The 11,010-nt window shown below is 41.9% G+C and overlaps 1 protein-coding gene across 1 annotated transcript; it reads right to left on the reverse strand.

Annotated features, from left to right (window-relative positions):
- Nucleotides 1–811: 811 nt before the first annotated feature.
- On the reverse strand, nucleotides 812–11,010 carry LOC307213455 (sulfotransferase 6B1-like). The gene is made up of 8 exons (XM_079971376.1): nucleotides 10,675–11,010; nucleotides 9,766–10,010; nucleotides 8,240–8,376; nucleotides 7,171–7,260; nucleotides 4,690–4,816; nucleotides 2,822–2,916; nucleotides 1,704–1,860; nucleotides 812–1,192 (listed from the first exon to the last, which is right to left on the reverse strand). Exons 2-8 carry the CDS (start codon nucleotides 9,965–9,967, stop codon nucleotides 1,065–1,067), a joined length of 936 nt encoding a protein of 311 aa, XP_079827502.1. The 5' UTR covers nucleotides 9,968–10,010; nucleotides 10,675–11,010; the 3' UTR covers nucleotides 812–1,064.

The following is an 11,010-nucleotide window of genomic DNA, read 5'->3' on the forward strand; positions in this document are numbered from 1 at the left end:
TGACTATAATCTGAAAAGCATAATGTGATTGTTTAAGAGGCACTGTAGACTTAGATTAAAAAAAGGCATTCCCTGATCAGTAATGTTGCCGGCACACAGAACTAATGGATTGGCTTGCATATGTAGTAATGTTTTACTGTTTTCAGATAGATCTACTGTCTTTTGCCATTCTTTTGCAATGTTCTGTTCTGTACTGCTTTTGATTTTTTTGAAATCTAAAACAGTATATAAATATTTTTAATTAAATAAAATGAATAAGTGAAACAAAAGATCCTGTAGTAGTTCTTTGAATATTAGGGGTTGTGATCTCCAGGGTGACCCATGCAAAAGGTTCACAGGATCAGAGCAGGGCAGGCTTTACAGGCTATCCCCCTTGCAACTTCTGATGATGGGATTTTGACAAGTGTGTAAGAGAGAGAGGCAACTCACCTGTCAATCATGTGATACTGCAATGCCATAATGTGACTGGCAAGCAGATTGCCCCACCCACATCACAAAGCTAGCCCAGAAGGTGAGAACCAAACAGATTCCTCAACTGTGGTCTAAGGGGGGGGGAGGGGTGTTTGGCAAAGTCTAGTTTTGTGGAGGTTGGCAAAAGGTGGGGGGAGTTTGGCAAGTGGATAGGTGGGGTTGGTGAGCAACACAAGCAGAGCCACAACCCCTAGTATAAACATTTTTGGATAATGCATCTATTTGACAGTTTAGTGTAATAATCTAAAATGCATAACCAGGCTAGTCTACCTGAGGAAAAATTAGTGAAACGGAAAAAGTGTGTTTCTACACTAACAAAAGACTAATCAAATAAAATATATCATTTTACAAAGTTTATATCTTTGAAAGAACAATCTGGCATCGATCTGATTAGGATTAATTATAGGATGAGTACATGTACGGTATATATTGAAAGTTTTCACCAAAAAAGCTGGTATAATTTCTCTTGCCCTTTCGTATAGATATAATGTTGATGAATTCATTCCAAAAACCTGGATTTCTTGCTGTCCTTGAAATTCAGAGGATCATTTATGAATCCTCTCCTAGTAGTTACATCTGTTCTTCAGTCTTCATTATTTACAATAGACATCGTATTTTATATTTGATCCCACCTTGGTCCCTGCTAATCTTTCTTTAAATATTCTGTCCATTTCCTGACTATTTTCTTGACTGAAAAGTGTCTTCCAGTCACTTACACCACCTGAAAACAAGGAAATATAAAATTATATATATATACTTCCACAAGCAACCATGATTTTCTATTTGTTGACCAGAAATCACATATTTGCAGTTGCAGGTAAGCATTAGTAAGTCCAAAGCATTACTGGAACTACTAAAGCATATTAACTACTTTTGTGAATAAGTAATTTTATTATTTTTACCCCGCCCTTCTGGCTGGGCCTCCTCAGCCACTCTGGGTGCCCTCCAGCACACACAAAAACATAATAAAATGTCAAACATTAAAAATGATGAGTAACACAATTCCTACCCTTCGTGGTGCTGCCATTTTGTTACTTTTTCAGTTATTATTATTTTTAGACATTTCACTATCTTTTTCTGCATTCTAAATAAAATACAGATCCCCTGAAGAATTTTGGGGTGCTTCCCCTGAAATCTTGTTTTTTATGCAATGCATAAAAGCTATTTATTCGTAGCCTTGGGTGATTTTTCCAAAGCTGGAAGAAGAGTATAGGTTGCTTTATAGCATTTACCTTTACGGAAAAGAACATCACCAAATTCTCCATGGGTTGATTTGGAATTGCCTTTCATAGCTTTGAAAGTGCTCCTTTCTGCAACACCAAGACAGTCTTCGTCACTTAGGTTCAGTTCAAAGAATTCAGCTATTTTTTTGGCTCCTGCAGCTGTGTTCTGCAAAGGGAAAAAGGAAAAGCAATGTGTGTGATACTCTGATTGGATGTTTGATGAAGTAAGTTAATCAAACTTACTTACATAAATTCATACATCCAACAAATAAATCCAGCTTGCTTAGGGAAAGTCACAATGCAACACACTTTACTTCCATTTGCAGTAAAGGACCCCTGGACGGTTAAGTCCAGTCAAAGGAGACTATCGTGTTGCGGCGCTCATCTCGCCACTGACCTAATCCCATAGGGCTCGTCTTATGTTCTTACTATCTACACTGTCTAAGCTCACATAATGGTGTTTCTGGGGATAGAGCCTGGGGCCGTCTACAAGGAAAGCAGACATTTTATCACTAAACAATGGCCTTTCCCTATACATACAGTTCATGTATTTTCATGTATTTGTATTACAGAAGTGCCTGCTGGGGTTCTTGTTCTTTATAGCCTGGTGTGGCGACTCAAATCCAAGTTCTCCAGTTATATATCAAAACACTGCCTGTAACATCTTCTGCAGGTATGAACCTCGGTTCAGTTGAACTAGGTTCAGCTCAAAGGGGCCTCTTCCAACCTGAAATGGGGTCGTGCAAGAGATATTTGAGGACTCTGCTTATTTCACTTATGGAAGCAAACCCTTGTGTGCTGCTTGGAACATTGTTGTCCTCCTGCTTTTGCATTGCTCTGAATTTTGTGATGCAGTTTTTGGCTTTAATAATGTATATTAGGCTGTCAAAAATGGGCGGAAATGTTAGGAAAAATCCAAATGTATGGCAACCCATGTAGGAAGTGTAGTTTTGGTGAATTTCCTTAAAAATAGCTCAAAAACTCAACAGCTTTGGCCAAAAGAAAAGGGGGGAAAGCTCAACAGCTTTGCTAGGGTTTCCATATTTCACTTTTTGAAATATGGCAACCCTCTTTTAGCTGAACACTTGCCTGAACTACAAGGTATATCTGAACATGATTAACCTTACCTCTTTCAGCTCTTCATATGTTATTGGCATGACATTTTCTTTATCAATGAATTTGTTCCACACGCAAAGATATTCAATATAGGAACCCCAGGGCACTGGCAAAAATCAGATCATACAGCAATGGTGAGAGCAAGATTTATACACAATAATCTTGTAGTAAGTCCCATTGAACCCAATGGGGCATACTAGGCATGCATAGGGTTGAACTCACACACTTACTGTTAAGAATAAGTATAGAATTCGTATAACAATCTTCATTTTCCACAAACACCATGGCTAAGCTCAGGAATAAATGTTAGACTTACTCTATGCCCCTCAAATTGGAAATGTGCCATGCAGGATTGTTCCACACACCATCATGAGGGAGAGAAGAGGATACACTGGGATGTAGCCTTCACAATGGCTGACTGTCATGGACAGTAGTGGTGGGGTTGCTTACCTGACCTCCCACCAGCTGAGTTGCTGCTGCTTACCGGGAAGGAGTGGGATGAGATGGTGCAAAAGCAAAAGATTGCCTTCATCAGTATTTTTGCACCAGACTGAGCTTACTGCAGCCTTGACCTTCTCCTCTCCCACCTGTACGCAGCAGTGGTGACTTAGCCAGCAGAAGGTCAAGAGAATACCTGAGGACTACCATTGCCCAGTATGTCCCTATCCAGAAGTCCTGATTAACTGGGGGAAAGGGAAGTTTGGCACTAGGAAGCAGCCGTGCGAAGCTGGGCACAACATTGGGGGGGCAGTCACATGTGCATGACATCACATGCGATCGTGGGAGGGGGAGCAGGAATGGCGAAAACATCCTCCAAGCCTCCTGCCCCACGGGAGGCAGGGGATGGTGGCCCCCTCGATATTGGGAGAGGTGAGTCCCAGGCCTCAAAATATTGAGGGGGCTGAAGCCCTTTGTGCCCCATATACCCCATATACACAGCGGTCCTGCTAGAAAGCAATATTAATCCTTCAGCTGCAAGGAGCATGCCTGCCCAATGTTCTGTGAACTGATCATGAAAATACAAATATGTATTTTTGATGTGGAATGAAATGTTCCTCCCTTTTGCGTCAACTCTCACCCCCAAACCCTGGGCCTTAATAGTATCAAAAGTCTGAGAAGCACTGGAATCAACATATGGTAATGTTGGTACTCCATGGTTCTCATTTAACTGAATCTCAAAAAACAAATTTATGATGGTATAGTATTAGGACTGTCCAGCTGATGGACTTGTCAAGGAGGCATTCAGTCTGAACTGCCTGTACAAGTCAATGCAATGACAATAAAGATTCTTATGCAAATCAGATCTCTAGATATCTAAGCAGCAAGTCTGACACTTCCTAAGAAGTGTACATGTAACACCATAGTTTAGTGTTACATACAGGAGCTTTTGACTCATGTGTTTCCCCTTCCTACTACTCTTCAGTTCTCAAGGAGATTGGAAACATCTGCTTCCATTTTCAACTAAATGTCATTTGTTGTTATGTTCAATTTGGGAATTGTGATTGGTGTTAACTATTTTTTATCGGATGAAGGTAGGATCATTATCCACTGTCAGATGATGCTTGAATGAAATGAAATGTTTTTTTTAAAAAATGGCTTTACAATATAATCCCTTCAAATTCAACATTGGATGACTTTAGAGAAGACATAAAATCAATAGGTTGTATCCAACAAAGTCATCCAATTTGTGCAAGGACTTCCTCTCCCTTTCCTCTTCCTACATACCCCACACTCCCCAAATCTGCTTGGGAGGGTTGGGGATCTCCCAGAACAGATTTGGAGGATGGCACACGAACAACTTTGTTAGATGCAAACCATTGTGCTGTTCATATTATATGCATTATTATAATTGACATAGATAGGAAAAGGGAATGTCTACTTTGTCCTTCCATTAAAGCTCGGAAGTAATCTTCAAATTTATCATAAGGGGGATATGGAGCGAAGGTGTTCGAGAAATGGAAAAAAGATGCAGCAACATCCTTTGGATTCCGAATGAGCAGCAGTATCTAGAAAACGAAAACATGAGAATGATAAGTATGAGATGATGGAATTGCACTATCTACAATGCACCATATTTCTCATAAATCAATGTCAGGGACTGGACTGAGGAGGAAGAGTGGTGGAGACCACTCCCCAACCTGACCCTCCCAGGGAGGAGGAAGAGGAAGACGGTATAGCTTTACAACAGTGATTTGTGGGAGGTCACTGCTCAGAGGCAGAAGAGAGGAAAAGTTGGGAAATAATTGGCCATGAGGAGCAGGCAGAACCAGAGCAGCAGCTGGCAGACACGTTGTCACTAGAAAGCATTACATGCCCACCATCTCCTAGAACCTGGTGAGCTTTAAAAGTAGGAGAGCAAAGAGCTCAAAGACAGAGGGCATGTAGCAACATCCACAGAGGAGATGATGATGGTGACGAATGAGGAAGTGGGAGAGACGGGGAGGGTGGAGATTCATTCGGGACAACACCATTATCCAAGAGGCTGAGTTCTATAGCTTCTCTCTGTAATGTTTGAAATAAAAAAGGGCGGTAAGAAACTTTTCCTTATCTTTATACTTTATATCCCTGGGCAACCAGCCGGGAGCCCTGACAATCAATTAACACACCACATGTTATCACTGCAATCTAATGCACTGGGAGTGAGACCCATTGCAGTCATTGTGATGTCTGAATACAAATTGATAGACTGGGCTGCATAGCACATAATTGACAAGAATGTAGGAAGGACACTGTAGGATCCCACAATGGCCCATCTAGTCCCATATGCTGTTCTTACAGTGGCCAACCAGATGCCTGTGGGAGGGCCACAAACTGGACATGGGTGCAACATTCTTGTGTTCCTCAGCAACTAGTGCTCAGAGGCATAACACTCTCACAGCCATCATGACTAGTAACCATGACTTGTCTCATCTTCCATGAATTTGTCTAACCTCTTTAGACGAGAAGCTTTCACCCCCCAGGACTGGCTGTCATCCACATTCATTTTATTTGGTAAAAGCTACCTTCTTTCCTGCTGCTTTTAGCTACTGATTTACAAGTACAAACATGTCCTGTTGCTACTATAGGATTTTCTATGCCGGGGCAAATTGGACCAAGTCACGCTACACAAAAGGCGGCCAGAAAACACACCTTCAAATCTCACACTGTGGGACAATTGTTGCATTATACTTAAGGGACGTGGGTGGCGCTGTGGGTTAAACCACACAGCCTAGGACTTGCCAATCAGAAGGTCAGCGGTTTGAATCCCCGTGGCGGGGTGAGCTCCCATTGCTCCGTCCCTGCTCCTGCCAACCTAGCAGTTTGAAAGCACGTCAAAGTGCAAGTAGATAAATAGGTACCTCTCCAGCGGGAAGGGACAGCGTATCTGTGCGCTGCTCTGGTTCGCCAGAAGCAGCTTAGTCATGCTGGCCACATGACTCGGAAGCTGTACGCCGGCTCCCTCGGCCAATAAAGCAAGATGAGCACTGCAACCCCAGAGTCATCCGCAATTGGACCTAATGGTCAGGGGTCCCTTTACTTTTACCTTTACTTAAGCGGAACAAGGGACAGAGTAGAATGTCAGCACCAGGATTAAAGCAATAAACCAGCCCATTGCAGTTCTGGCAGGACTTATTTCACCAGCTTTGATGGGCCATTGTTGATGGGAACAGGCCTGGGTCTATTTCCCACACCAGCCTGGGAGCTGGCATAGCAAAATTAGAATTTGAACTTTCTCCCATACCACTCTTCTGCTCCGGCTGGTGCAAGTAACAGGATTGTAGATGCAGTTGTGGCTATGATGCTCTGTTATATCTGATTTTGTTTAATTTTTTAAAAGTGCTTGTTTGTATATTGGATTCTTACAACATATAATGACATTGTGCACACATATAGTAAAATATCCCTCCCTAACCCAGAAGACAGAGTCTAGGCATACATGCAAAAAAGAGAGTTAAGTTCCTATCCTGGACAACCATTTGTATAGAAAACAATAAACAAGTCAGGTTAACTAAAAGATTACATAATGTGAGGAGAGTCCTCTGTGTTCATCTGAGCTATATGCATAATAAAGCTACACCAATCAGTTACAAAAGAGTCTTTATGCTTCGCCCTTGTGCCAATGTTATTTTATTAGTGAAATTTTCCACAAGTGCTATTCTACATGCTTTACTGTACCAATTTGTCAGAAAAACACCCTCTAAGTTCTTCCAGTCTTTCAAGCCTGGCTGCTGGTAAAAAAGAAAGCTTATTAGAGGTTTGAGCTGTAAGTTAACATCTACCTTGAAAAGCACTTGACTTGTTTGCTTACAGTTATGAGCTGGTTCAAGGCTGATCTACATACGAGTACCACTTAAAATATTTTTGTGATAACAGTACTTACTTTGGCTTTATTCTTGAAGACAGATTTTGGAAGCTTATCAGGGCGGAGATGAGTAAACATCACTCTCCTGGAGGGATAGCCGTTCATCCTCTTCCAGAGGCCAAATTAATAGGCATGAAATGGAAAACAGATGATTCATTTTTTTAAAAAGACAACTTAAAAATATATATAATCAGTTCTACTATTTGCCAACAGCAAAACTGATTGGGCAATCCAAGCTTTGTGCATGACTTGAAAACACTTCCAAGAACTTCAACATAGAAATTGAAGCTGAGCTGAAAATGTGCAGAGAACCCTTCTTTTGGGCAGCTTCTTTTAAAACTTGTTGTTGTTGTTATTGTTCCTGCTGCCACATCTAGAGTAGTAGCAGCAATGGAACTCTCCTTAGTGACCACTAAGCCTCTAGATGGTGGCTGCCATTTTGACTCCCAGAATGTCCAAAACTGGATACTATTCTGGGGCATTTTGGGAGGGGGAGCCTTCCATTGGGGGCCACAATGCTATGCCCCTTCAAAAGCACATGCTTTTTAAAAAAACCACAAGCTTCTTAGGAGGGGTAAGTTTTTCCTACCACAAAATTTGTCCTTAGCTGCACTGGTGTCAGTGCAATGAGTCAATGCCCTTTTCATGGAAGTGATCAGGGAAAACTTTGCCCAGGACTCGCCAGTGTGGTGTAGTGGTTAAGAGTCACGTAATCTGGGGAACCGGGTTCGTTTCCCCGCTCCTCCACATGCAGCTGCTGGGTGACCTTGGGCCAGACACATTTCTCTGAAGTCTCTCAGCCCCACTCACCTCACAGAGTGTTTGTTGTGGGGGAGGAAGGGAAAGGAGAATGTTAGCCGCTTTGAGACTCCTTAAAGGGAGTGAAAGGCGGGGTATCAAATCCAAACTCTTCTTCTTCTTCTTCCTTAGGAAGGTCCACATTAAACTTTAAGAACTATTCTACCAGGGTAGTGACACTCATGGTGGCATTGGTGACAAATGTGACAATGGGAGGGGGGGGGTTATGTCTGGGCAATCCAATGATGTCTGAGCAATCCTGGTTTCATTACAAACAAAGAGTACTAACATGATACTTTTCAAGATCTCCAATTTCAATATACGGAAATTCCGCAAGTAGCAATTTTTCATTCAGTTTCTCCGGTTCATGTTTCTTTGCAGATGTGACTACTAAATCTGTAACTATTTGGCCAACCCAGTTGGTACCTAGGAAAACACAGAGAGGGGAATGAAATGCTTTTTTTTCAGACTGCCAACAAATGCATAATAATCGGAGAACTGATTAATTCATGAACAAGAAGAATAGTGAGTTTCAAGAAACTGATAGAAGACATTCTTTCCCAATTTTTTTATCATAATTGTTTTCTCTCCTCAAAAAGCAAAATTACTTTGCCAGAAAACAAAGGAAAAAGGAGATCTTTAAAGACTGCAATAGAATATTCACTAACATACAATCATACTTAAGGTGCGTGTGTTATATAAACAGAAAGACTTATTCACATATACTTGTGAGTGTCACCTAGCTGTTTATTTACCTTCCTGTTTATTTCATTAGTCTACCAAGACAGAGCAGTCTCTAGGCAACCTTGATGGTAAATGTCAGGGAACTGCCATCGGAGCCAAGGGTGATGGTAAGGCTCCCCAATGACGCTGGAGAGGGAACCAGCAAGGAGAGAGGGAGAGCTTCCGCTGGGGAAGGAAATAGACGTGACGCCAGGGAGGAAGGGGAGGCTGAGGGAGCTTCGGAGGGAAGGCTCCGGGACTGTTCCAGCGAGACCAGCGGGGAGAGCACAGGACCTCCCCTTGGGACGCCCACTCTGCGCAGAAAGCTTCCGCGCAGGGAAGCTAGGCAGCGACTTGGTGTCAAAGAACTTTTATGTTGGAGAAAATTCAGGAAACGCCCACTGACGGATTCTGCTGGTGATTGAGACAGTCATGGAATACTGACTGTCCAGTCAGGGGAAAGTTTTAACCAAACTACTCAGCTTGGAGCAGTTTGCGCCTTATGCACAAGCAACCCCAATCCCCATTACAGTAAAGTTTTAAAATATTGTTTAAAATAGGCCTTAAATCAAATTTAAGAACAAATCAAGACAGAAGACAACAGCAGAAAACTAACTAATCTGAGTGATGCTAACATTAAGTCTTATCCCATCAACTGCCTGGGAGAAGAGGAAGACCTCCCTACATCTAATCAGGGTCCCTTGGTGGTTATATCAGCTAAAGACAAGTGTCCTATCAAAACAACCTGTCTCTTTTGAACTCTCTCCCCACATTAACAAGTCTACATTTGTAGCATATCCCTTTGTCATCAAAGTTCTGCAGCCAAAAATATTCAGAAGATTAGAACTGAGGTTTGTTGTTGTTCTTGAGAACCATAATTTTTTTCTGTCTTTAGGTCTTTGCAAATTATGGTATTATACTGCCATTGATTCAAGAATTTTTTTATTTTTTTAAAAAAAATTATTATTATTTTTTATTTTTTATTTTTTATTTTCTTTATTTTTTATTTTTTTATATTTTTTTTGCATACTATCATTCCAGTCTCCACTATCACTTTGACTTTAACCAATGTTATCATGGCCACACACTCACCGGATTTGCAGTATCCTGCTAGAAACACATCATCACTTCTTGCCTCAAAAGATTCAAGAGCTTTGAACTGCTCTGGGCTGCAAAGAGCTGTGGGGTACACAACTCCGTCATAAGTAAATAGCATTTCCTCTCGAGTCATCTTTTCACCATCTTCCATTGCTTTTTCCAGAATGTCAATGAACTTCTGTCTAATGTAAGGCATTTTTCAAAGGTCTCTTCTTCTTTCTCTTCTGGAAGTGGAGTGACTGTAAAGGAAGGCAGAGACTTTGGCTTACACACTTGAGTTACTATAAAGGTAAAGGGACCCCTGACCATTAGGTCCAGTCGTGACCGACTCTGGGGTTGCGGCGCTCATCTCACTTTACTGGCCAAGGGAGCCGGCATACAGCTTCTGGGTCATGTGGCCAGCATTACTAAGCCACTTCTGGGGAACCAGAGCAGCGCACGGAAACGCCGTTTACCTTCCCACAGGAGCGGTGCCTATTTATCTACTTGCGCTTTGATGTGCTTTCGTACCACTAGGTTGGCAGGAGCAGAGACCGAGCAATGGGAGCTCACCCCATCACAGGGATTCAAACCGCCGACCTTCTGATCAGCAAGTCCTAGGCTCTGTGGTTTAACCCACAGCGCCACCCACGTCCCTTGAGTTACTATAGGTGTTGCTTTTTTTAGGACAGCTTGCAAAAAGTAATCAAAGCCATCATTTTTTTAAGAAAGCATATAAAACAAACAAAAATAAAAGCAGGACCAGTTAAATTTTAAGTTTTGTCTTTTGTGTTGAAAAAGAAGACCCTCAACCCTCAGCATTTTTAACAGAATATAGATTGAAATAATGTAATTGTTTTAGTCATTTAAAAGTTAGCATAAGCATGGCCAAAGGTGCTTCTTTGGGGGGGGGGAGTCTCTTACCTGACCCCAGATTTTTCCCTTCTGTGATCTGAGGAGCTCCAGTTAGGTTGAGCTGTGGACCAAACTGAGCAAATATCTCCTTCCCAATCCCATGAAGCCTTTATACTCATCTCAAGTCTCTCCGTCATCCTGCCCTCCTTTTCATCCCACCCTCCTTTATTCATGTATTTCTGGGTTGTTATGAAATCGCTGCAGATTTTGCAGTATGATCAAGTCCAAAGTACAGGTCACTCCAGGTTGTGGGAGAATGTCCAGTTTCCATCAAATATTACTCAAGGGGTCAACTGGCTGCAGTTATCAGGCTTACTTGTTGCCTTGCTTCTTCAATATGTTGCA

Source organism: Podarcis cretensis, assembly GCF_951804945.1.
Source record: "Podarcis cretensis genome assembly, chromosome: 3".
Taxonomy (NCBI): Eukaryota; Metazoa; Chordata; class Lepidosauria; order Squamata; family Lacertidae; genus Podarcis; species Podarcis cretensis.